This window comes from Capra hircus, chromosome 24 (assembly GCF_001704415.2).
Source record: "Capra hircus breed San Clemente chromosome 24, ASM170441v1, whole genome shotgun sequence".
Classification (NCBI taxonomy): domain Eukaryota; kingdom Metazoa; phylum Chordata; class Mammalia; order Artiodactyla; family Bovidae; genus Capra; species Capra hircus.
Window position 1 is genome coordinate 4,051,198 of NC_030831.1, and position 26,798 is coordinate 4,077,995.

The following is a 26,798-nucleotide window of genomic DNA, read 5'->3' on the forward strand; positions in this document are numbered from 1 at the left end:
GGGAATGGTAACCTACTCCAGTATTTTTGCCTGGGAAATTCCATGGACAGAGGAGCCTGACAGGCTACAGTCCATGGGGTCACAAACAGTTGGACAAAAACAAGAAGGAACTCGAACAGGCACTACTGCGACCAGGGGAGTGAACCCAAATGTCAAGTGCCTGTTGCATTGGGGAATAGTTGCTGCGTACCCAAAGTGTTCCTTAGGGCTGAACATTTAATTGGATGTTTCATGATTCCTGGAGACTCCACCAGTGAGCCACGAAACTCGGAGCGAAACCAGAGTTGCAGAACAGACTACGTTAAGAAGCCAGTTTCTCAGGGGTAATTACAGGACGCTTTCAAAAGGGTGAAAGCAATTCTCTTAGCTCCTCGCTGCGGGTGGGGTGGGGAACAGGTGAAATTCAGGCGCAGCACCGTCAGGTGGGGTCTGACCTACCAGGAGGCGTTGCCTGTACAACAGGCGGTGCATAAGCTTTTGTTGAACTTCTGGGGCGGGGCGGCTTTCACGGGCTTTCAGCTGTGACAGCTGACTCGCCCAGGACTCTGTCTCTTTAGGGGAGAAACGCTTTCAGGGAGCGCAGAGCAGCTGGGGAGGGGTAGGGGCGGGCTGGCAAGAACCAAGGACAGTTCTGCAGACCGGGGCTCCTGCCCACTCTAAACCACTGCCTCTGGACGTCGAAGCTTGCTCCCCAAAGGCCGCCGCAAATACACATACACACAGACGTAGATACACATTCAGGGAACACTTCCTTCTCGACGGGGTAAGGGAATCGTTTAGAGAGTGCGGTGCTTTTTCACCCCAGGAAAGGCGGTCCTGGAGTTCAGGACCTGCCTGGAAAGGGTGGGCGGGGGTCTCCACGACGTTCCCCGTTCCCCGATTGTCCTGGACTCCCGATTCGGAACCTCGCCCCGGGGGGTGCTCGGAGGAGACCCAAGTAGAGGGGACGGAGGAGTCTAGAGAGAGGTAAAAGTGGGTGCAGCCCCAGCAACCAGGGGTCGAAGCGGTGGGGGAATCCGTGAAAAGAACAGTCGCGCGTGTGGACAAGAGGAGCCGGGAGTCTGAACCCGGGAGAGCCTGAATTCTGCTCAAGAAGGGACTGGTCTTCTCGGGGAAAAGGTGCAAAGAAAGAAAAAGTGGAAATGGTGGCGGGGTGCGGCGCAGGGCGCGCGGACACCCTGTGGCCCCCTGGTGCTCCGGCCAGCGCGCCTTGTGCCGGCGGGACTCCCCACCCCACCCACCCCCTGACGGGCCGGGCGCCGGCCACCCGGGGGCCTCCCCTCCCTCCCCTCGCGCTGCCTCTCCCCCGCGCCCCCTCCCTCGCCGGGCTGTGGAGCCGCGGAGCCGGGACGCGAGCGCGGGGCGCAGGCGGCGCGGGGCGGGCGCAGGCGGCGCGGGGCGGGCGCGGCGGGCGGGCCATGGCGCGGGCGCGGGCGGCGGGCGCGCGGGGCCGGCCCGGGCGCTGCGGGCTGGGCGGGCGCTGCGGGCGCCGCGCGCTGCTGGCCTGCGCCGCGTGGACCGCGGGCTGGGTGCTGGCGGCCGCGCTGCTGCTCCGCGCGCACCCGGGCGTCCCCTCCGAGCGCTGCACCGACGAGAAGAGCCGGCGCATCCTGGCCGCGCTGGTAGGTGCCGCGGCCGCACTGCCCCGCGCCGCGCGCCCCGGGGCAGGGGTGGGACGCCCTCTGAGGGTCCTGGGAGCCGGGGACTCGGTCGCGGCCGTGGATCCACTGGGAGGGGGTCCGGACATCGGGCGTGGAATGCCCGAAGCGCCCCACCCGGTCTCCAGCCCGGGACTCCGTCCGGGAGTCCTCTGAGTGCCTGGGGGGACGTCTTCCCCCATGTCGCCCAACTGGTCCTTTGTCCAAAGATGCTCTTCCTGCCCGACTGTTCTCCCGCCGGCCCCGAGACCCCGCTCCTAAGCGAAGTTTACGGGTCCGTTCCCAGCCTTCCGACTCGGACCGCGGCGCTTGGGTCGGGCGGGGACCACGCCTCGGCCCCTGGGGTCCCGGTTCTCTCGCTCAGCTGCCGTTCTGTGATTCTGACCTGGGCTGCACCTCGCCGAGCCCCCTGCAGACGGCCAGTGGGGCCCCTTCCTCCGCGCGCCCCAGAGCCAAGGCTCTCCCCGGCGCGATCTGCGGGACCCAAGGCAGAGAGCGGTCCGGCGATCGGGAGCGCGAGGGAGGCGGCTCGGACCCCGGTAGACCTCGGTGCTGGGGTCCTGCCTGCCGTCCACTAAGAGGTGAGGGCGGGGGCGCCCTTTAGATGAGACTCGCAATTAGAAAGAAACGCCCCCGCTGGCGGGCCCCAGCGCTCACCCGGCCCGGGTTGCGCTCTTGGTTGATTCCAAACGTTGGCTCCTCAATGGTCTCTCTGTTTGGTTGGAAAGATTAAGCGCATTAGGAGACTTGGATTAAACTACGAATCCCTAGAAGGAAAGCCAAAAAAGGTGAAGGTAGCGGGCAACTATTGTTGTATTGATTGCTTATTCACTTCCCAGAACAGTGATCATCCAAGTACCTGGTGGGAAAGGGGAGCTATTTTCTAAGAAAATTTCAGAAAACACATGGGAAGCTTCCAGCCCAGTTGTGTAGTATGGGTGAGCCTTTGGGGACTGTAGGATTTCAGAACGTGGTAGCATAAAGGCTTTGAAATAATTTTTTAAATTTATTTTATTTATGGTTTTGCCAGGTCTTAGTTGGGGCATGCAGGATTGTTTTTCTTTCTTTTAGAAAACAGCAGCAGCTTTATTTCAGGAAATAATCACCTGCTATGCAGGATCTTTAGTTGCTTGGAGGTGAACTCCTAGTTGAGGCTTGTGGGATATAGCTCCCTGACCAGGGATCAAACCCAGGTCCCCGGCATCGGGAGTGCAGCGTCTTAGCCACTGGACCACCAGGGAAGTCCTGAAGTAAATGACGTTTTAAAAGTGAAATTGTAAAAACTAAAGAAATTAGGTGAAATGGGCAGGCTGCACCGAATCATTTTCCCTGATTGAGTCTGATGTGTCGTCATGAATGGATCATCTCACGTTGGTGAGAGGTGAGATACTCACTGATTCCCTCCATCCTATCAGTGGGATTCCCTGGTAGCTCAGACGGTAAAGCGTCTGCCTGCAATGCGGCTCGGGAAGATCCCCTGCAGAAGGAAATGGCAACCCACTCCAGTACTCTTGCTGAAAATTCCATGGATGGAGGAGCCTGGTGGGCTACACCCCATGGGGTCTCAAAGAGTCGAACACGACTGATCGACTTCACTCACAACAGTCTTTTTAGGTTAAAATAAAAAGCAAACAGTCTTTTCATTTCTTTATGTTTGGTTAAGTGAGAGAAGGCCTAATGGAAATTAAATAGCCTACTATAACTTTAGTAATCACTAATCATAACTTTCCCAGCATTTCAGCTCATAAATTAAAACCAGTTCTGTTTGGACGCTGAACCAGTATATCTCCCGTGGCAGCCAGATGGGTCTTTTTTATTCCCAAGAGATGGGTAAGGAGAGGGTGACAGGTAGGAAGGCCAGAGGGTCCCAAGCGGTAGGAGGAAATAACTGCAAGTGGCAGACGTTTTTTCCCTTCTCTGTTGAAGAAACCCATTCTACCTAACACTAACCTTTTATTTTATTTTCGCAAACTTTGGGCTGATAATGGCTCAACAAACCATTATTCATGTCAATTGTTTTAAGGCCAGGGATGACACACGTTGTGCCATCCTATCTCAAAAATGCACATTGTGGGAGAGGGGCCTGGTGAAACTCCTTCAGCCTTGAGGTGTTTCTTTTATCTGATTAAAAGCTCACTGACAGACATAAAATGCCTTGCTTAAAAACTAGCAGGGGGGTACTCTTTCTGTCCACTTCTGATGTCTACGGAGGAAGCTTTCCCTAACTCTATTGTACTTCCATAAAACTTGGCTACACAAAAAGTTCCAAGTATTCAAGCCTCACCTCTGACCCTGGATGGAAATCCTCTCCTCCTGAGGTCATGAACACATGGCTTGCAGTAGCAAGCTCTCATCTCTGCCTCTGAAGGCTGGCAATCTTTCCAGCTGCCAAAAAACAAATTCAAGTAGCGTGTCTGGCTGTCTGATTAAAGTTCACCCACTCTACTCTCAAATCAGGGGCCTGATTTGAGGGGCCCCTCACCGGGAGGCCCCCTTTGAGGCTGCTGTTCTCAGGATCCAACTTGCCCTCTCCCCTCTCCATCCTGGGTTTGCTGAGCGGAGCACCGGGGCTCCCTTTTGCCCAGGATGCTGAGGTTTGGACAGGACCCCGCTCTCCACGTTGTAGACTACGCCAGGCCCTGGCTGCCATGCAGAGGCAGGCATTGTGGCACCGAGCTCTCCCAGGACTGAATTGAGCCTCTGTCTCTCGGTTCCCCCAGCCCTTTCAATTCACCCTGCCTGCCTTTTATCCTTCATAATAAACTGGCTGTTATTTTTCTCACGGCCCTCCAGACTCTCATTAGCTTTCACTCTGAGTCCCAGGACACCAAAGGAATGGCTGCAGCTGAGCCAGTGGGAGCCCCCTTTTCTGGGGTGGAGCCAAGGGCCTTGTGAACCCCTGAGCAGTTCCTGGGCCCTCTGGCCAGGCAGGTGACACTGCTGGCCTGTGGCAGGTTGAAGGCTGTGGATGAAGCTGAGGTGCTTGTGCCCCTGAGCCGTACCCCATCTCTGGAGGGGGGGCCCCACACACCACTCTCAAGAAGGAGTTTTGGAAGAGCCAACTGGAGTGCTTCCAGAGCTGATCTTGGGTCCTCCAGCTTTGGAATTTTCTAGGCAGAGGGCAGCCCTTCTTTTTACTGTGGCTTTTCAGCACATCGCATAATCAAAACATTTCTGTGAGGTTTCTAGAGCCCTGCTTTCCCAGGGAACTGTGTCAGGAGGCTGTGCTGGAGCGTTGGGTCTGACCATTGATAGGCCTGGCTTCCGGTTCTGCGGGTGGAACACTCCCTGGGGAGGTGGGGAGGGGAGGTGTGGGAGCCGCGGATGCTCACAGGGGCCAGGCTCTGTGCTCAGTCCTCTCACACGTAATATTTCGTCTAATCTCAACCCCTGGGAGCCAAGTGCTTTTATTTCCCCATTTCACAGATGGTGAAATCGAGCCCCAGAGAGGTGAACTAACTTGTCCCGAATCACACAGTGACTGTGCCGTGGAGCCAGTACGTGATGCTGATAGTAGGGACACGGTGACACCATTGGCTTCTCCAGCACTGAAAACCCTAAGGAACAGCTGGGCCTGAGCTTCCCCAGTGGCTCAGTGGTAAAGAGTCTGCCTGTCATTGCAGGAGAGCTGGGTGTGATCCCTGGGTTGGGAAGATCCCCTGGAGAAGGGAAGGGCAACCCACTCCAGTATTCTTGCCTGGAGAATCCCATGCACAGAGGAGCCTGGCAGGTTATAGTCCATGGGGTCGCAGAAGAGATGGACGCTACATGGCGGCCAAGCAGCAACAACAACCCTCCCACAGCACGTCACTTTCAAAGCATCTCAGAAAGTTTCCCACAGACTCTGCTATTCAGAAGGTTTTACGCCCCTTTCAGCTAGTTAGGTCTTGATGTGTTTTCATTTAGTTGCCTGCATGGGATTTCTTTTCAACAGGACTGGCTTATCTGTCTTTGCTCTGAGAAAAACCCTGGCCCAGCGGGACTGCGGCATCCAGGGCACTCGCCGAGAAAGATTGTATCGCAGGGACTGAGCCTGCTTCCCTGAGCACCCTGGCCATGTCTGTGACGTCTGTCTTCTAAGCTGTCCAGGGGTCAAGAGGGGTTGCAGCGTGGTCTGGCTAATCGCACAGCGTAACTGTTCCATTGGGGAAATCCACTGTGAGATATGAATGCTGCTAACCACAGAGGAACTTAATGCTGCTGAAAAACGAAAAAGCAAACACACAAAAGAAAACCCAGCCCTTAGGTGTGACTTCTGATACCCTGTCACTGGTTTCTCAGACTAGAGAGGAAAGGGTTTGTTTTTGCCTGAGAACCGTGATACAAGCTGGAGAGATTCTACTGCTGCTGCTGCTGCTAAGTCACTTCAGTCATGTCCAACTCTGTGCGACCCCATAGACGGCAGCCCACCAGGCTTCCCCGTCCCTGGGATTCTCCAGGCAAGAACACTGGAGTGGGTAGAGATTCTACCATCCACCACCAAAATAACACTTCCTACAACTGGGGCTGTTAGGAGTGTGCGTTCTTACAGCTGCACACAGTCTATAAGAAATATGGGCTTCCCTGCCGGTTCAGATAGTAAAGAATCTGCCTGCAACCTAGGATACCCACGTTTGATCCCTAGGTCAGGAATATCCCCTGGAGAAGGGAATGGCTACCCTCTCCAGTATTCCTACCTGGAGAATTCCATGAACAGAGGAGCCTGGCAGGCTACAGTCCATGGGGCCACAAAGAGTTGGACATGACTGAGTGATTAACACTAAAAGAAATATGAATTCACTGTTTCATTAATTTTTTTAAAAAGTGCCAGTTAACTACAATGAGACTTTATTAACTTGTTTTTTCCCTAGCTTATCTTAAAATCTGATACCTGCAGATTTTGTGTGCACACACATTTGGGTACAGAAGTGTACCTGTTCAAGCTGGTTCTTAGGGCCTCCATCTATTCAGAGGAAAGTGATTTTTTTTTAAATGGAGTCAAAGTATATAAAATACATCTATTGAGTTAAAAAATTAGCTATCTCAGTAAGGCATGCTGCTAAGAAAATAATTTCTCTTGTCTCTAACATGATGACTTTTAGTTAGCCTGTAAACTTGTAATCTGTAAGTTTACTGCTTCTTAAGTGCTGAGCACAGTCTTTCTCTACAGACTCACTGAACACTGGTAACCACATGGGCCACAAAAGAGATGAGTCTTACATTCTGTTTCTGAAGAGCAGGGACTGATGTGCCCAAAGTGCTTCATCATTAAGGAGGAAGACACAGAGCTGCTCTGTGCTAACCACCTTGTGTACACTTTGCTTCAGTGTAGACTCTCTCCTACGACAAATGAGGTGGAAACCCAGTTCATCACTGCTAGTAGCCGGCGGACCTGGCAGGGTTCTAGGCACCCAGCCCAGCCTCTTCCCTTCCTGATTCAAAGCATCCCCCAGGCATCTGGGAGGCAGGCTTATATCTCAACGTGCTGATGTTCAGAAAACCAGCCAAAATTAATGTTCCCCTCCCCAAATCAGTAGCTGTTATCATTGTTCAGTTGCTCAGTTGCATGCTCTTTGCCACCCCATGGACTGCAGCATGCCAGGCCTCCCTGTCCTTCACCATCCCCCAGAGTTTACTCAGACTCTTGCCCTTTGAGTCAGTGATGCCATCATGACCGGCAGACTACATGCCACATTTCCTGCAACGCTTGTGTGGAATTGCCTTCTAAATGTGCAGGGGTGAGTCTCATACAGATTCCATTTGAATTCAGTTTCATGGACGCGGTACAGTTTTGTAGAAAGCACAGTGCTGTGGGGAGCCAGTGGGGGGAGGATGGCATAGAGACTCAGGGGTGGGGGGCTTACTGGATGGAAGCCGGGGTGGAGGCGGGGAAGGACTCCCAGCGGCAGGCGAGGCGGCCGCCTGGGGAAGGCGGAGTTGACCCTTGCAGGGGGAGGCATTTTGTCAGCTGTGGACTTTCGGCAGGACACACACTGGCACTTGCTCTAACCTTGCCCAACCATCTGGTCCTCCGAACACACGAGCAACTTTGCACGTCTGGGTCCCTGTGCCGGTGGTTCCCAGAGCTCTCCCTCCTTGTGCGCTAGGCAGACTTGCAGCTCACCTTTCAACACTGGGCTCAGGTGCGTCCCCCCAAGAAAGATGCATCCCCGGCCTTCTGCCTTCTAATGACCAGGGCCAGAAAGGGCAGGCCCTTTCACTCTAACTGCCAGGGCCTCTGCACCCGTGACCTTGGTTGACCTTCACAGGTCTCCCGTGACACAGCGTTATCCTCCCAACATTACAGACTTGGAAATGAGCCACACGCCAGCCCCAGGTACAGCCTGGAGGCAAACCTGGTCTGCCCCAGAGCTGAGCCTGGCCTCCTTCCTTTTGCGCTTCACCCTGCTGTCACTCGGGAATCCTGGAGGCAGTCACCTCGCTGTGACTCCTGAGCCCAGGTCTGTCACCAGATCATGGCCCAGCTCATACACAGCACTGCTAACTGGAGGGTGGCCAGGGGCAGCCAAAGCAGCTTGCCCACGCCCACTCCCTGCCACGGGTATCTCTTGCAGGCAGTGACAATTTTGTTCATGGTTCCAGAAGCAGAGAGTGAAGGCCCCAGTGGTCACACCTGACCTTCCGGGCTTCCACTCGCCGCGCTGTGGCTGGGCCAGGAAACGTGTGTCTCCTCCCCCAGGTCCCGCCCTCTGCAGGGTTCTGACAGTCAGGACCCGCCTCCTGCCCAACTCGCTTCTATCACCCACTTTTCTTTCTTTTTCACAGTTCTGCTCTGTCCCTCGTAGAAAAGCACCTTTGATGACACTACAACTTTGATGACACCCTAAGGATGACTATGGGATTGCATTCAACCATTTTGGAGCTACTCAAAGGGGACGGGGGCCTTATAAGGCAATCGAGAAAAAAAAATAATGCCTTTTCTTATCAGGCTTATTACAGAGGTACGAAACTGTAAACACCAGATAAAGTAGGAAGAAGCTCAACGAGTAACGTGAACACCCCATATTATTTCTGTCTTTCTACTCCTGAGACCTTCCATCGTTTAAACCTTTCACCCCCACTTCGCATGCATTCTCAGTCACTTCAGTCGTGTCTGATGCTTTGTGACCCCAGGGACTGTAGCCTGTAAGGCTCCTCTGTCCATGGGCCTTTCCAGGCAAGAATACTGGAGTGGGTTGCCATGCCCTTCTCCAGGGGGTCTTCCTGACCCAGAGATTGACCCGTGTCTCCTGCATCTTTGGCATCCCAGGCAGATTCTTTACTGCTGAGCCACCAGGGCAGCTCCATCCCCACCTTCCCTCTAAGATTATCCTGAAAGGGCTCAGAGGAGCTGGAATGGGCGGGTGCTTTCCTGCAGGGCACCACAATATGGAAGTGATTCCGAGCAGAGAGAGTCCACCACTCACAGGGTCCTGATCCTCAGCTGCTCCTCTCAGGACCCCAAACCTGGAAAGAGGGACCAGGATGAAGAGTAAAAGGAAGGCATTTGACCAAAGTTGTGTTACATTAAATTGCAAGACGAACACTGCATTAAGCATATTTAGAACAGTTTTGTGGGTGTTTATGAATACAGCTGCATTACGGCTGTTGGTGTTCCAAAGACAAAAAGCTGGCAAACAGGGCGGAGTTGTTCCCAAGCTCCAGGATCAGGACTCCATCGCTTGCACCTTTGAGTTCGGCAAGTGTGACACCCCCACCACCTGATACAGTGTTTGGAGGTCTAATGCTGGGCAAAGGAGCACCGGCTTGCAGGAGCACCCTCAGCAGGAAGCTGGGGGTCAGATCAGATAGAGTGGCTTGGGCCTTTTGGACTGTTGTCCAGTTACTGCCTGAAAGGGTCCCTAGAACCCAGATACTTGTTTTAAGAACCAGGAGTATAGCTTTTTAATAAACATTTTGGTCATGTGAACAGTTTTCTGAGAGCAGTTATAAAGATCCACCATCCCTTGGCCAATGCTCTGCAGCCAGGCCTGTTTTGGAATTCACACTGTTTTGGGTGTTAGATAATATGCACAATATATATTTATACCTTCTGGTGAACATGAGGATATGCCAGGAATCAAACAGATCCAACTAATTAATAATTCTGTAGCAAAGTGTATGCAAAGTCACATGTCAAATACATTCAGGCTATAGATAGCCTCATCTTCTGGGTTGGGTTTGACACTCCATGAGAGTGAATGAGTCATGAAAAACTTGTTTTCAGGGTCTTTTGGACTTTTGGATTGTTTACATATCCAGGCATTATTGGAGGTGCATTATCTGACTTGAAAAATCTGTTTATAATCCACTTGGGTTAATAAAGCCAAGCAGCACAGAACAACCAGAAAGTCTGACCCGCCTTTGCCCATGTGGAAGGAAGATGCGTTGTGGGGAACAGATGGGCTCAGAAAGTATGCTCAGTCCCTCATAAAAGTGGGTCCAGAGGTTTAGGTTTCCTGAAAAAGATATGAAAGAGAACAGAGTCACACGTCCCCCTTTGAATCAGTCTCACAGAAGTGTCTCCAGCTCCCCTACTAGGTCTGAAGGGCGGGGCCTGGATGGACCATCTTCTTAGGAGAGGTGTTTGCAGTGTGGTGGGATTGGGGGTCACCACTTCCCCCCACGGGGCAGGAGGGCCTGCGAGCCCCAAAGCTTAGGAGAAACTCCCCTCCTGAGGGCCCCTGAATGCCTTCCTCACCACCACCAGGAGTCCAACACCTTCTGCTTGCAGAACTCACCCTGCGGGCTCATCTTCTGAAGGCACCGCGGCCTCCCCCGCAGGCCTGCGGACGCTGCCAGCCTCCAGGCCTGTTCTAAGTCCTGCTTCCTGCAGCAGGCACTGTTGAGCAGTCCCACCTGAAGGGTCGTTCCTGGGGTCGCTCTCCAGGGCTGGCTGTGCTGTTCGTGGCAGGTGGCTATTAAAAGCTCTCCAGGTGACTCCTACCTGAGCCCAAGAACGGGGAACCACTGGCCTGGCTCTGTCCTTCCACTGACAGTCCAGGACACCGAGCGGAGAGGCCAACTGCCTTTGCCAGCATCACCCAGCTCAGCAGGAAGGATGGGGCAGGAGCGGGTCAGTGGAGGGGGGCGGGGTGGGCACCTGCTTCCTAAGACCTGGTCCTGGGCCTGATGGAGAAAATAACAAACGTGAGATTCTATCACAAACTTTTCACTTCATAATTCCTCTCTGCCCCGAGTAGCCCTGTGGTCCGCATGCCCAAGGGGTCTCTCCGGGACTGTCAGGAGCATCCTGGCGCGAGGCCCAGCCTCCGCGGGGTGACCAGTGTCCCTTCCTTCCAGTGCCAGGACTACCGGGGCGGCGCGCTGGGCGGAGACCTGTGCGAGGACCTGTGCGAGGCGGGGCAGCTGCGGTACCGGCGCTGCCTGTACTACGAGCGCGGCAAGAAGGTGCTGCAAGCCGACTGGCGCGGCCGGCCCGTGGTCCTCAAGTCCAAGGAGGAGGCCTTCTCCAGCTTCCCGCCGCTCGGCCTCCTGGACGGGCAGCCCGAGGCCGGCGGCCAGGACTTGCCGGAGGCTGAGCTGCTGGTGCTGGCGGCCGGGGAGGCCCGGAGCGCGCTGGGCCTGGAGCCGGCCGAGGGCGGCCTGGGCCGGCTGGGGCTGGCGCGGCGGGGCCCCCGGCGGCGGGGCCAGCTGGCCAGCCTGTGGGCGCTGCTGCGGCAGGAGGAGTTCGTGCTGCTCAGCCTGCTCCGCGGCCGCAGCCCGCATGCCCCGCCCGTGCTGGGCTCCTGCGGCCACTTCTACGCCGTGGAGCACCTGGCGGCCGGCAGCCCCGGCCACCGCGCCCTCTTCCCGCTCGGCCCGGACGGCGGGCGCCGCGGCCAGGCGCGCGCGGTCAGCGGTGTGGCGCTCAGCTTCCTGGACATGGTCCGCCACTTCGACCACGACTTCGCCCACCGCCTGCACCTCTGCGACGTCAAGCCCGAGAACTTCGCCATCCGGAGCGACTTCACGGTGAGGGGCGGTCTGGGGGGCGGCTGTGGGGTCCGCCGGGGGCGGACTTCTGTCCTGGGGGTCCTAGACCAGAGGGATCTGAAGCCCCCGGGAAACCCTGCGGCGTGATGCCACCTTCTGGCCTGGACGGCTCCGACCTGCCGGACCGTTGGGGGTGGGGATGAGTGCATTTAAAGGAGGAAGGCGCCTGGCACCCGGGAAGGGAATGGTAGGGCAAGCCGCCACAGCAGAGGCTCAGTGCGTCTTCCTCCACTGCCGCCCTGGTTTCTCCCAAGCAGCTTAGCCCCTTCCTTCCTGGGGCTAATGCGGCTTCAGGCGGTGAAAAATCCGCCTACAATGCGGGAGACCCAGGTTCGATCCCTGGGTCAGGAAAATCCCCAGGACAAGGAAATGGCAACCCAGTCCAGTGTTCTCGCCTGGGAAATCCCATGGACAGAGGAGCCTGGAGGGCTACAGTCCATGGGGTCGCAAAAGAATCAGACACGACTGAGCAACTGCACTTTGAGGAGATGAGGGAAGGCTGGCCTTTGGGGGCTTTGGTACAAAGGTCCAGGGGGCAGAGACACCGATTTCCAGCCGCCCACACTCCATCACCACAGGCCACGGTCTCTAGTTCTTTCTTCTGGAGAGGTTCTAGTCTGTTCCCCTTCCCTGGGTAAATTTCTTCTAGAGGGACAGCTGAATGCTGCTTTACGCAAGAGAAGATTCGTCCCCCTGGTGGACATGTCAGCCTCCGTGCTGCTCTGCAAGTGGCAGGTGAATTTTATGTCCCACTCCAGACTGTGCAGTTTAGTCACTAAGTCGTGTCAGACTCTTTTTTTTTTCTTTTTTCTTTCTTTTTATTTTTACTTTATTTTACTTTACAATACTGTATAGGTTTTGCCATACATTGACATGAATCCAGCATGGGTGTATATGCGTTCCCAAACATGAACCCCCCTCCCACTTCCCTCCCCATAACATCTCTCTGGGTCATCACCATGTACCAGCCCCAAGCATGCTGTATCCTGCGTCAGACATAGACTGGCGAGTCGATTCTTACATGATAGTATACATGTTACAATGCCATTCTCCCAAATCATCCCACCCTCGCCCTCAGAGTCCAAAAGTCTGTTATACACATCTGTGTCTTTTTTGCTGTCTTGCATACAGGGTCGTCATTGCCATCTTTCTAAATTCCATATATATGTGTTAGTATACTGTATTGGTGTTTTTCTTTCTGGCTTACTTCACTCTGTATAATTGGCTCCAGTTTCATCCATCTCATCAGAACTGATTCAAATGTATTCTTTTTAATGGCTGAGTAATAGTCCATTGTGTATATGTACCACAGCTTTCTTATCCATTCATCTGCTGATGGACATCTAGGTTGTTTCCATGTCCTGGCTATTATAAACAGTGCTGCGATGAACATTGGGGTACATGTGTCTCTTTCAATTCTGGTTTCCTCGGTGTGTATGCCCAGCAGTGGGATTGCTGGGTCATAAGGCAGTTCTATTTGCAATTTTTTAAGGAATCTCCACACTGTTCTCCATAGTGGCTGTACTAGTTTGCATTCCCACCAACAGTGTAGGAGGGTTCCCTTTTCTCCACACCCTCTCCAGCATTTATTGCTTGCAGATTTTTGGATCGCAGACCTTCTGACTGGTGTGAAGTGGTACCTCATTGTGGTTTTGATTTGCATTTCTCTAATAATGAGTGATGTTGAGCATCTTTTCATGTGTTTGTTAGCCATCTGTATGTCTTCTTTGGAGAAATGTCTATTTAGTTCTTTGGCCCATTTTTTGATTGGGTCGTTTATTTTTCTGGAATTGAGCTGCATAAGTTGCTTGTATATTTTTGAGATTAGTTGTTTGTCAGTTGCTTCATTTGCTATTATTTTCTCCCATTCAGAAGGCTGTCTTTTCACCTTGCTTATATTTTCCTTTGTTGTGCAGAAGCTTTTAATTTTAATTAGATCCCATTTGTTTATTTTTGCTTTTATTTCCAGTATTCTGGGAGGTGGATCATAGAGGATCCTGCTGTGATTTATGTCGGAGAGTGTTTTGCCTATATTCTCCTCTAGGAGTTTTATAGTTTCTGGTCTTACATTTAGATCTTTAATCCATTTTGAGTTTATTTTTGTGTGCGGTGTTAGAAAGTGATCTAGTTTCATTCTTTTACAAGTCGTTGACCAGTTTTCCCAGCACCACTTGTTAAAGAGATTGTCTTTACTCCATTGTATATTCTTGCCTCCTTTGTCAAAGATAAGGTGTCCATAGATGTGTGGATTTATCTCTGGGCTTTCTATTTTGTTCCATTGATCTATATTTCTGTCTTTGTGCCAGTACCATACTGTCTTGATGACTGTGGCTTTGTAGTAGAGCCTGAAGTCAGGCAAGTTGATTCCTCCAGTTCCATTCTTCTTTCTCAAGATTGCTTTGGCTATTTGAGGTTTTTTGTATTTCCATACAAATCTTGAAATTATTTGTTCTAGTTCTGTGAAAAATATTGCTGGTAGCTTGATAGGGATTGCATTGAATTTGTAAATTGCTTTGGGTAGTATACTCATTTTCACTATATTGATTCTCCCGATCCATGAACATGGTATATTTCTCCATCTATTAGTGTCCTCTTTGATTTCTTTCATCAGTGTTTTATAATTTTCTATATATAGGTCTTTAGTTTCTTTAGGTAGATATATTCGTAAGTATTTTATTCTTTTCGTTGCAATGGTGAATGGAATTGTTTCCTTAATTTCTTTTTCTACTTTCTCATTATTAGTGTATAGGAATGCAAGGGATTTCTGTGTGTTGATTTTATATCCTGCAACTTTACTATATTCATTGATTAGCTCTAGTAATTTTTTGGTGGAGTCTTTAGGGTTTTCTGTGTAGAGGATCATGTCATCTGCAAACAGTTAGTGTTTTACTTCTTCCTTTCCTATTTGGATTCCTTTTATTTCTTTTTCTGCTCTGATTGCTGTGGCCAAAACTTCCAGAACTATGTTGAATAGTAGCGGTGAAAGTGGGCACCCTTGTCTTGTTCCTGACTTTAGGGGAAATGTTTTCAATTTTTCACCATTGAGGATAATGTTTGCTGTGGGTTTGTCATATATAGCTTTTATAATGTTGAGGTATGTTCCTTCTATTCCTGCTTTCTGGAGAGTTTTTATCATAAATGGATGTTGAATTTTGTCAAAGGCCTTCTCTGCATCTATTGAGATAATCATATGGTTTTTATTTTTCAATTTGTTAATGTGGTGAATTACATTGATTGATTTGTGGATATTGAAGAATCCTTGCATCCCTGGGATAAAGCCCACTTGGTCATGGTGTATGATCTTTTTAATGTGTTGCTGAATTCTGATTGCTAGAATTTTGTTGAGGATTTTTGCATCTATGTTCATCAGTGATATTGGCCTGTAGTTTTCTTTTTTTGTAGTATCTTTGTCAGGTTTTGGTATTAGGGTGATGGTGGCCTCATAGAATGAGTTTGGAAGTTTACCTTCCTCTGCAATTTTCTGGAAGAGTTTGAGTAGGATAGGTGTTAGCTCTTCTCGAAATTTTTGGTAGAATTCAGCTGTGAAGCCGTCTGGACCTGGGCTTTTGTTTGCTGGAAGATTTCTGATTACAGTTTCAATTTCCGTGCTTGTGATGGGTCTGTTAAGATTTTCTATTTCTTCCTGGTTCAGTTTTGGAAAATTGTACTTTTCTAAGAATTTGTCCATTTCTTCCACGTTGTCCATTTTATTGGCATATAACTGCTGATAGTAGTCTCTTATGATTCTTTGTATTTCTGTGTTGTCTGTTGCGATCTCTCCATTTTCATTTCTAATTTTATTGAGTTGATTTTTCTCTCTTTGCTTCTTGATGAGTCTGGCTAATGGTTTGTCAATTTTATTTATCCTTTCAAAGAACCAGCTTTTGGCTTTGTTGATTTTTGCTATGGTCTTTTTTGTTTCTTTTGCATTTATTTCTGCCCTAATTTTTAAGATTTCTTTCCTTCTACTAACTCTGGGGTTCTCCAATTCTTCCTTTTCTAGTTGCTTTAGTTGTAGAGTTAGGTTATTTATTTGACTTTTTTCTTGTTTCTTGAGGTATGCCTGTATTGCTATGAACTTTCCTCTTAGCACTGCTTTTATAGTGTCCCACAGGTTTTGGGTTGTTGTGTTTTCATTTTCATTAGTTTCTATGCATATTTTGATTTCTTTTTTGATTTCTTCTGTGATTTGTTGGTTATTTAGAAGTGTGTTGTTCAGCCTCCATATGTTGGAATTTTTAATAGTTTTTCTCCTGTAATTGGGATCTAATCTTAATGCATTATGGTCAGAAAAGATGCTTGGAATGATTTCGATTTTTTTGAATTTATCAAGTTTAGATTTATGGCCCAGGATGAGATCTATCCTGGAGAATGTTCCGTGAGCACTTGAGAAAAAGGTGAAATTCATTGTTTTGGGGTGAAATGTCCTATAGATATCAATTAGGTCTAACTGGTCTAATGATCATTTAAAGTTTGTGTTTCTTTGTTGATTTTCTGTTTAGTTGATCTGTCCATAGGTGTGAGTGGGGTATTAAAGTCTCCCACTATTATTGTGTTATTGTTGATTTCTCCTTTCATACTTGTTAGCATTTGTCTTACATATTGTGGTACTCCTATATTGGGTGCATATATAATTGTTATATCTTCTTCTTGGATTGATCCTTTGATCATTATGTAGTGGCCTTCTTTGTCTCTTTTCACAGCCTTTGTTTTAAAGTCTATTTTATCGGATATGAGTATTGCCACTCCTGCTTTCTTTTGGTCTCTATTTGCATGGTATATCTTTTTCCAGCCCTTCACTTTCAGTCTGTGTGTGTCCCTTGTTTTGAGGTGGGTCTCTTGTAAGCAGCATATAGAGGGGTCTTGTTTTTGTATCCACTCGGCCAGTCTTTGCCTTTTGGTTGGGGCATTCAACCCATTTACGTTTAAGGTAATTATTGATAAGTATGATCCTGTTACCATTTATTGTTTTGGGTTTGGGTTTATACACCCTTTTTGTGTTTCCTGTCTAGAGAATATCCTTTAGAATTTGTTGGAGAGCTGGTTTGGTGGTGCTGAATTCTCTCAGCTTTTGCTTGTCTGTAAAGCTTTTGATTTCTCCTTCGTATTTGAATGAGATCCTTGCTGGGTACAGTAATCTGGGCTGTAGGTTGTTTTCTTTCATCACTTTAAGTATGTCTTGCCATTCCCTCCTGGCCTGAAGAGTTTCTATTGAAAGATCAGCTGTTATCCTTATGGGAATCCCCTTGTGTGTTATTTGTTGTTTTCCCCTTGCTGCTTTTAATATTTGTTCTTTGTGTTTGATCTTTGTTAATTTGATTAATATGTGTCTTGGGGTGTTTCGCCTTGGGTTTATCCTATTTGGAACTCTCTGTGTTTCTTGGACTTGGGTGATTATTTCCTTCCCCATTTTAGGGAAGTTTTCAACGATTATCTCCTCAAGGATTTTCTCATGGTCTTTCTTTTTGTCTTCTTCTTCTGGGACTCCTATAATTAGAATGTTGGAGTGTTTCATATCGTCCTGGAGGTCTCTGACATTGTCCTCATTTCTTTTAATTCGTTTTTCTTTTTTCCTCTCTGATTCATTTATTTCTACCATTCTATCTTCTATTTCACTAATCCTATCTTCTGCCTCCGTTATTCTGCTATTTGTTGCCTCCAGAGTGTTTCTGATCTCATTTATTGCATTATTCGTTATATTTTGACTCTTTTATTTCTTCTAGGTCCTTGTTAAACCTTTCTTGCATCTTCTCAATCCTTGTCTCTACGCTGTTTATCTGTGATTCCATTTTGATTTCAAGATTTTGGATCATTTTAACTATCAATATTCGGAATTCTTTCTCAGGTAGATTCCCTACCTCTTCCTCTTTTGTTTGGTTTGGTGGGCAACTCTCCTGTTCCTTTACCTGCTGAGTATTCCTCTGTCTCTTCATCTTGATTATATTGCTGCGTTTGGGGTGGCCTTTTTATATTCTGGTAATTTGTGGAGTTCTCTTTATTATGGAGCTTCCTCACTGTGGGTGGGGTTGTATCAGTGGCTTGTCTAGGTTTCCTGGTTAGGGAGGCTTGTGTTGGAGTTCTGGTGGGTGGAGCTGGGTTTCTTCTCTCTGGAGTGCAGTGGAGTGACCAGTAATGGGTTATGAGACGTCAAAGGTTTTGGAGTAACTTTGAGCTGCCTGTATATTGAAGTTCAGGGGAGTGTTCCTGGAGAATTTGTGTGGTATGTCTTGTTCTGGAACTTGGTCCTTGGGTGGAGCTTGGTTTCAGTGTAGGTATGGAGGCATTTGATGAGCTCCTATTGCTTAATGTTCCCTGAATTCAGGAGTTCTCTGATGTTTTCAGGCTTTGGACTTAAGCCTCCTGCTTCTGGTTTTCAGTTTTATTTTTACAGTAGCCTCTAGACTTCTCCATCAATACAGCACCAATGATAAAACATCTAAGTTAAAGATAAAAAGTTTCTCCACATTGAGGGACACTCAGAGAGGTTCACTGAGTTACAAGGAGAAGAGAAGAGGGAGGGGGTAGTTAGAGGTGACTGGAATGAGATGCGGTGAGATCAAAAGAGGAGAGAGCAAGCTAGCCAGTAGTCACTTCCTTATGTGTGTTCCATAGTCTGGACTGCTCAGAGGTATTTATGGAGTTATACAGGGAAGAGGAGAGAGAGGAAGTAGACAGAGGTGGCCAGGAGGATAAGAGAGAGGAATGAGAAGGAGAGAGACAAATCCTGCCAGTAACCAGTTCCTTAGGTGTTCTCCACTGTCTGGAACACACAGAGATTCACAGAGTTGGATAGAGAAGAGATGGGGGAGAAAAGAGACAGAGGCCACCTGGTGGAGAAAAAGGAGAGTCCAAAGGAGGAGAGAGTGGTCAAGCCAGTAATCTCGCTCAGGTAAAATTGGGTAGTGAAGTTTGGGTTTTTAAATGTACAAAATTGACAACAAAAACCAAAGAGCAAAGATTAAAAATCTAGAGTAGAGGTTGGATTTTCAGAAATACAATATTAAAGAAAAGAAGCAGAAGGAAAAAGGAAAAAAGAGAGAAAGGAAAAAAAGCCACAAGATTTAAAAAAAAAAAATCAATAACCACCCAAAGACTATATATGGTGTTTGCCTTGAAAAAAAAAGTCTTTTTTTTTTTTGGAATAGTAATAATAGGTTATAGAAATAAAAATTAGAGGAGAAATAGAAGACTTAACTATTAAAAAAAAGTTAGAAAAAAAAGAAAAAAGAAAAAAAAAAGGAATGATTTTAAAAATAGTAAAAATGTTGTGGGCCGTGTGGGGTCACTTCCAAGGCAGTTCCCTCTGTTTAACTTCTTCTTTATGCTGGTTTTTTAGGCTCACTAGTTCAGTCGCGCTGTAGGGAGGAGGGATGCTGCAAACAAATAGCACTGTCGTGTGCACACAGTGTCTCAGCCCCGCTGGACCTGTCCCTTCTCGCGGCGCACAAACCGCTCTGGCTCTACGATGCTCAGCCGGGAACCGTCTGAGGCCGGCCCTAGGCTGCGTGCACCTCCCCGGTCCAAGCCGCTCAGGTTCAGTGCTCAGGCAGCCCTCAGAGGCCCAGATTCGGTTGGGACTGCGTTTTGTGCCCTTCCCGGGTCCGAGTAGCTCAGGAGTTTGGCGAGCGCAATCGCTGCGACTCGTCGCCTTTTCTGCCGCTGCTGCTCAGCTTTCTGGGTGGACCGCTGGCGCCCCCCGTGAGGCAGATGGTGACTGTCCAGCACCCCCAGAAGTCTTAGCAAAGGAGCCTGTTTGCAGTTTGGTAAGTAAGGTCTCTCCGGGTCTGCAATTGCCCCTTTCAGTCCTTACGGCTCTGGCTGCCTGTCCCCGGCGGGGGATGGTCTGCAGCCGGCTTTTGCCGTTCCGTCCTTTGTTCTGTGCTCGGTCCTGGCGGTGTCTTATGTTCGAGCTTCTCGCGTGGTAGCTATCCCACAGTCTGGTTTGCTAGCCCAAGTTAGATCGTTCTGGTTGCGCGTGGGGCGTTCCTGCCCGATTCTTACAAAGCTCTGCAGCCCGCGCCTCCCGCGCGTCCCTGCCCTGCCCCCACTTCCCAGTGGCGGATGCAGGCGTCTGTGCAGCTTTTCCGCTGGGGGAGTTACTGTTGGGCTTGTAATCTGTTGGTTTTAATTATTTATCTATTTTTCCTTCCTGTTATGTTGCCCTCTGTGTTTCCAAGGCTCGCCACAGACTTGGCAGGGAGAGTGTTTCCTGGTGTTTGGAAACCTCTCTTCTTAAAATCCCCTTCCCGGGACAGGCTTCCCTTCCCGGGACGGAGCTCCCTCCCCACCTCCTTTGTCTCCTTTTTCGTCTTTTATATTTTTTCCTACCTGTTTTTGAAGACAATGGTCTGCTTTTCTGGTTGCCTGATGTCCTCTGCCAGCCTACAGAAGTTGTTTTGTGGAGTTTGTTCAGCGTTGAAATGTTCTTTTGAGGAATTTGTGAGGGAGAAAGTGGTCTTCCCGTCCTATTCCTCCGCCATCTTAGGACCACCCCTGTCAGACTCTTTTGCAACCTCGGGGACTGTACCTTCCAGGCTCCTCTGTCCATGGGGTTTCCCAGGCAAAAATACTGGAGTGCATTGCCTGCTCTTCTCCAGGGCATCTTCCCAAGCCAAAAACCGAACCCAAGTCTCCTGCATTGGCAGGCGGATTCTTTATCGCTGAGCGTCCAGGGATGCCCCCACTCCAGGCAGGGCAGGTGTGCAAAGGGTTAACTAAGGTGCGGAAGCAGCAGGAAGACTCGGACTCCGGGGGTGGGATGTAGCCGTCTGAGTTTGGAAGCCAAGCCCTCCAAGTGATTACTGATGTGCTCAGTGTGGGAACTAGAGAGCTAGGGAACCAGCAGATGGGCCCCTCTTTGGCCCACGTTGCAGTGTTGCCCGGGTGGATGGAGGGTGTGTCTCCCAGGTAACCTGTAAGAACTGATGACCTGCAGTCATTCACTTTTTTCAGGTCCTCCCTTGCGGGTCTTGAGAATTTGTCCAGTGGTTGCAAATGAACTAGGAACCCCTCTTTACTTCTTGCTCTCAAACTGCTGCCAGAAAGCACGCTTCTCAAACAGATTTCCTACTCAAGAGGCACAGTCTTAAGTAGAGAAGGAAATAATTCTCACCAGTCCTTTCCAGTCTGATGCTAGGATGGAGTCTGATGATGATGCAAGTTAGGTAACTTTGTGCAGGAAGAACTTTAAGATTCATCCTGATGTGACCTAAGAGGCCTCACACAGGTTTTTCTGCTCATTTTGTTACTGTTCTTATTGTAGGTGCATAGTTATGCTTCCAATATCCATTCTACAACTACACTAAAAATTAGAAAATAAATCCTGCTCTTGTTGGGAGATGAGACAGAATCAGAGCTGAAAGAGAGAAGTATCAGAGAGTGGAAATTCCACCAGGGTCCCGGAGGAAGCTGGGGAGATGACCAGGGATTATCAAAAGAAGAGAAGGGTCTTGCAGCTCCAAAAATAAATTATGAAAGACAGTAGACTCATTATTGGTAAAGAATCTGCCTGCAGTGCAGGAGACCTGGGTTCAGTCCCTGGGTCAGGCAGATCCCCTGGAGAAGGAAGTGACGTCCCACTCTAGTATTCTTGCCTGGAGAATTCCATGGACAGAGGAGCCTAGAGGGATGCAGTCCATGAGGTCACAAAGAGTCGGACACAACTTAGTGACTAAACCACCACTGACATATTTTTAGTGTATTAACCAGGATAAATAATGAAAGGAACTGTTCTTTTGGCTAAATAAAGAGATAGAGAAAATCAATTAAAATGATAATTTCTGTTTGCAGTGCCTGAATTAGTAATGAGGCAAAGCTCTCAAATAGGGAAAAGTTCCCTGTTCATTTTTTCCCTGATTCTCCACATATCTTGAAATAAATTATTTTCCCCCCTCTGTTTTACTGAATAATCCCCACGAAACTTTACTGCCTTCTGGCATCAATCTTGAAGGAAGAACAGAAGCAACAGGCTGGGAATGTGCCTCCTGACTTCGCATAGATTTGAGGAGAAAATGAACCCTTTTTTGAGATGCTACCAAAGGGAGAAAGCTGGTATGTTGAGGCTGACCTGTGAAGGCTTGTGAAATGCCACAGACTCCATCAAACTCATCCAGTCTTCTAATAGCTCTTTAATGCCTTGAAGCTATACATTGCCTGATTTGGGCAGAGTCCAGGTTTTCTCAGGTTAGAGCTCATCTTTTTGTTTTTTTCCTAATTCAGGTGGTGGAGGAAAATCTGCATAATTTAGACTTTTTTTTTCTGGTTTTGAAGCCTTTTGGGTTGAAGCCAGGAAGATAAATCTGAAATTCCAGGGGGTCATCACATTTGCATGCTGATAGTGGGACTTAGTTTTTGATGCTGTTGCATCTGGGTCCATAGGTATTGATCCTAATTCGACCACTTTGGCCCTGCCACTTGCCCCTGTCAGCTGGAAACCAGTCAGCTCAATAACAGGTCATAAATAGACGAGGTCCGCGTTGCCCACCTCATTCTCCCCATCACACCCTCAACCTGCCCCTTGAATGTAGCTTTCGTTTGTTGCTTATATTCATAGGAATAAATGACCTGTGTCTCATAGCTTTTATATTCCTGAGCCTTGAATGTCAGAAGCCAAAGTGGTAAAGCAGTGGAGGGGGAAGTCAATTCATTTGTAAGAACTTTCAGAGATTCAACATTAAGATCTGAGAAAACTTTCAAAGCTGCAGAGCGATCCTGGTCCCACGTTCCCGACTTTGTGACCACAGCGGTCCTTCTGCAGTTAAAGTCTGCAGCCCAGCCTGTGTCAGCGGCCGTGCATCCCCAGCACAGCCCGGCCCTCCTCCCTGTGGCCAGAATCCCGTGCCCCATTCCTCCTGATAGCCGTGTGCTGTTTCTCTCGCAGGTGGTGGCTATTGATGTGGACATGGCTTTTTTCGAACCTAAAATGAGGGAAATTCTCGAGCAGAACTGCACGAGGGATGAAGACTGCAATTTCTTTGATTGTTTTTCAAAGTGTGATCTGCGAGTACACAGGTGCGGGGCCCAGAGAGCCAACAGCAACCTGCAGGTGAGCGGGCCATCCTCTCCGAGGGGGAGGCCCTGTCCTCTGGTCGGGGGGCATCCTCTAGGGGGGCCTTGTCCTCTCTGAGGGGGCCTGTCCTCTCTGGGGGGACCCTGTCCTCTCAGGGGGCCGTCCTCTCTGGGGGGCCCTGTCCTCTCTGGGGGGACCTTGTCCTCTGGGGGACCCTGTCATCTGGGGGGACCCTATCCTCTCTGAGGGATCCTGTCCTCTCTGGGGGAGGGGACCGTGTTCTCTCTGATGGCCCTTGTCCCTCTTGGGGGGGCCCTTTCCTCTCTGCAGGGAGGGCCCCGTCTCCTCGGGTCCTCTGCCCTCCACTCTGTGGCTCCTGCCGATGTACCTGGAGGTCGTCGCCCTCTCCCCACCATCTGGGCTCAGTGTGTCCAGTGAGGGCAGGGATGGGGGAGATGGGGATCGTTTGTTCTTTGTCATCTACCTGAGGGAGGGGCTGTGGGCCAAGTGACCCCAGGGGGCTAATGGATGGTACTCCCAGCACGGCCATTACTGGGTCCTCCACAACCATGGGGGTGTCTGTTCTCTCTAGGCCTAATTTCTACATCTACACACATACACACACACACACACACAATAAGCACTTCTTATATCAAACTAAACCCCAGATGGCTCAGATACTTACACCTAAAAAATGAGACCCTAAATGTTCCAGAAAAAACTAGGAAAATTGAAGATACCCTAGAGCTCGGAAGGCCTTTCTAAGCACAGAACAAAGCTCAGAGGCTCTAAGAGGAACAACTGACACATTTAACCATCTTACAAAAATCCCCATGGCAAAAGCAAAACAAAATTACAAAAAATATGAGAAATTTAAAAGTTAAATGAGAAAACTGGCAAACTGTCTGCAGCTGCTCTCACAGATGAGACTAGAGGACAAAGGTGGCCTTTACCCCCAGCTGCAGAGATTCAGTGTCCCCCAGGATCATCCTTGGCCCACCAGACATTCTCCACTGTGGTTACCCCACATCCTGGGATCAGTCTAGTGACTGGTCAGAGGGGGAGGGGGGAAATGCAAAACCCAGCCCCTTTGGCCTCTATAAGGAACGACTCTATAGGTCATCCCAGCATCAGAAGTTCACCTTCTCCCTCAGTTTCATGGAAATATGGTTCCTGAGAATGCCCCTCAATAAATCCCTGCATGCAAACCTCCATCCTACAGTCTGCTCTGAAGGAAAACCAACCTAAGCAAGGGGCCAGTGTCCTTAATATATAAAGAGCATTTACAAATCAATATGAAGAGGCCAACAACCTAACAGAAATGTGGGCAAAGTATATCAACTTGACCAGTCCCTGGAAAGGAAGAACAAATACTTTCAACCTGACTGATGAGAAGAGCGATACAAATCAAATAATTTTTCAATTGACAAAAATAAAAGACAACACACATTGTTGAGGGTGTTCTTAGTGTATGTTGCTGTGAGAGTGTAATAACTTGGTACACTTTTTATGGGGTCAATCTGGTAATATCTGTCAGAACAAAAATGTGCATACCCCTTAGCCCATAAATTTCATTTCCAGAAGTTTTAGTCATATTCAAAATGAAAATGACATCTGAAAGATATATATTACAGCATTTTTCATAATAGCAAAAGTTAGTGAGCAACCTAAATTTCCATCAGTAGGGAACAAGCTAAATAATTTATGATATGCATTTGAGGTACAGTCATTAAACAAATGGAATACCCTTGTAGTGATTTGGAAGGTCTCTCTGATATTTGGTTAAATGGAAGCTATAGAACAGTGTGTGTAATATACTCCCATCCATGTAAAGTAAAAGAAAAAGGAAACGCATGAAACAGTAACTCACCAGAAGGACATTCAAGGGAGTGGGTGCCTCTCAGAGCTGAGAGCTGACTGTCTGGTTTTTAGGAGTTGGATGGAGCTTAAGATTAAAGCCTAATTGGTGGGACATTTTCAATGTTTGTACCTGAAGATGCGTTATCAATTCAAAAGACAAATAAGAACATTTGTTTTTAAATAGACTCCTCATCCTTGCAGGGATTAGTAAATGAAAGTCAAAATTATTTGTCTCCCATGAAACAGATTATAAAATTGAGGCATTTGTTAAATGAGTATAATATAAAGTGTGATGTAGAAAAATAGAGCAGAATATTAATTATGCATGAATTGTGCTCCATCCAACAGGGAGAAAACCAGGAAGGCTGTAAAACAGCAAAACAGCATGTTTAAATTGAGAATTTAAAGAGATCTTCAGCCTCAGTAAATTTCATACCCAAGGAGAATTAAAGACTATGAGAGAGAGACTTCACTTTCACTTCTCCTAAAATAAAACATCTTAAAGGCTCCTTGGGCTTCCTGGGTCAGGAATTTCCCCTGGAGAAGGGATAGGCTACCCACTCCAGTATTCATGGGCTTCCCTGGTGGCTCAGATGGTAAAGAATCCACCTGAAATGCAGGAAACCTGGGTTTGCTCCCTGGGCTGGGAAGATCCCCTGGAAGAGAGCATAGCAACCCATTCCAGTATTCTTGCCTGGAGAATCCCCATGGACAGGGGAGCCTGACAAGCTACAGCCTAAGGGGTGGAAAAGAGTCTGGACATGACCGAGTGACTAAGCACAGCACAGCACACAAAGGCTCCTTTAAAGAACTAGCCTCTCCCTTCCGATATACCTTTTTCCCAGGGAGCCGGAAAGTACTATCACATTCATATACCCCTTGTCACCAGCGTGTCGTGTGGCCTTGGGGACCACCTGCCAGGTGGTGATGACCGTCACTGTCATCAGCCTTGAATGAGAAAGTGAGGCCTGTGACCACAGGGCTGGCAGCCTAGGGCCGCCCAGGGCCTACTCCTTAAGCAGCGGTTCCCGGCTCTGACTTCCTGCTGCAAGCTCCTCAGTGGTCTCTGAGCATCACCTGCAGCTTCCCCCGAGACATCTCCGCCCCTGCGGGACAGCCTTCTAGTCTCCAGTGGCGCTGGGCGGCTGGGGTTCCAGGAGAGGTCCCCGGGGAGGGACAGGTGTGGGAGGGACCCCCCACGCCCTGAGCTGATAATCCCCCTCTCCCCCGCCAGGTGGTCTGCGACAAGATCTTCCGCCACTGGTTCTCCTCGCCCCACGGCAGCTCTGCGGTGTCGGGCCCACTGCGGGGGCAGCTTCGGGCAGCAGTGCAGGAGTGCGCGGCCCCCAGCACCCAGGGCACGCCCCGCGTACTCGGGAGGCTGCGAAGCCTGCTCCAGGCTGTGCTGCGGGATCTGCGGGATGGCGAGGAGCCGCACCCCGGGGTGAGGAGCCGTCTGCGCGGGGACCCTCACCATGGGACCCCCGGCACTGCTCGGAAGGCCCCAGCCGTCTTCGGCAATCACCCCTTCGAGTGACAGGAGGGACGGGTCTGGCGCTGGGGTCTCCCCTGTGCGGGAGCAGGAGTGTCCACCAGGCCCTGCAGACCCCCAGTGCAACAGTGTGTACAGGAGTGTGCGCATGCATGTGCACGAGTGTGTGTGAGTGCATGGCCGTGAGAGTTGTGCAGGTGTGTGGATATGTGTGAGTAGGTGAGTGTGAGCAGATGAGTGTCTGGGGCATGTGCTCCTCTGGGCGTGGAAGGCGCCGTCTCTGGTGGGTTCTGGAGTCCTGGGTCTCCTGAGCAGAGTCACCTTTGTTTTGGAATTGAAAACAATAAAATACACAAGTCTGGGAGCTGTAGTCTGTACTCTGAGCGTGTGGAACAGTTTATTGTACTTTTCGTTTTGAGGAATGCATGGCTTTCCTGGATTGTAAGATCGGGAGCACCTCTTATCTCAGTCTGTCCTCCCTCAGAGCAGGGCCTGCAGGCTTGCTGTGCTCGGGGGCAGGAGGGCCAGGTGGTGGGTGCCAGCTGTCTCTCCTGCTCCAGTGGAGACCAGGCCGCAGACCTAACGTCCAGCATCTGTGTGCAGAATTGCTTCCGGTGGGCTCCCGACCACTGTGCTCTGCTGCCAGAGACCAAACGGACGGAACCACGTCCTGGTCTCTCCCTAGTCGGGCAGCTGAAGCCAGGTCAGACATCTGTCCATCTTGGGGAGACAGAGTTCTAGTTCACACACGGGGACCATGAGAGCTCAGCGAGCAACTACTGGCCACCCTCAAGATTAATCCAGA

At 49.5% G+C, this 26,798-nt stretch overlaps 1 protein-coding gene across 1 annotated transcript; it reads left to right on the plus strand.

Annotated features, from left to right (window-relative positions):
- Window positions 1,419–26,368, plus strand: FAM69C (family with sequence similarity 69 member C). Its single transcript, XM_018039344.1, has 4 exons — window positions 1,419–1,622; window positions 10,941–11,612; window positions 22,513–22,677; window positions 25,736–26,368. Exons 1-4 carry the CDS (start codon window positions 1,419–1,421, stop codon window positions 26,036–26,038), a joined length of 1,344 nt encoding a protein of 447 aa, XP_017894833.1. The 3' UTR covers window positions 26,039–26,368.

Bases quoted from the DNA above. Each gene is read 5' to 3' on its own strand.
- FAM69C (XM_018039344.1), top strand. From the start codon at position 1,419: ATGGCGCGGGCGCGGGCGGCGGGCGCGCGGGGCCGGCCCGGGCGCTGC. The intron at 1,623-10,940 runs GTAGGTGCCGCG...CCTTCCTTCCAG, and splicing joins GGCGCATCCTGGCCGCGCTG to TGCCAGGACTACCGGGGCGG. The intron at 22,678-25,735 runs GTGAGCGGGCCA...CTCCCCCGCCAG, and splicing joins GAGCCAACAGCAACCTGCAG to GTGGTCTGCGACAAGATCTT.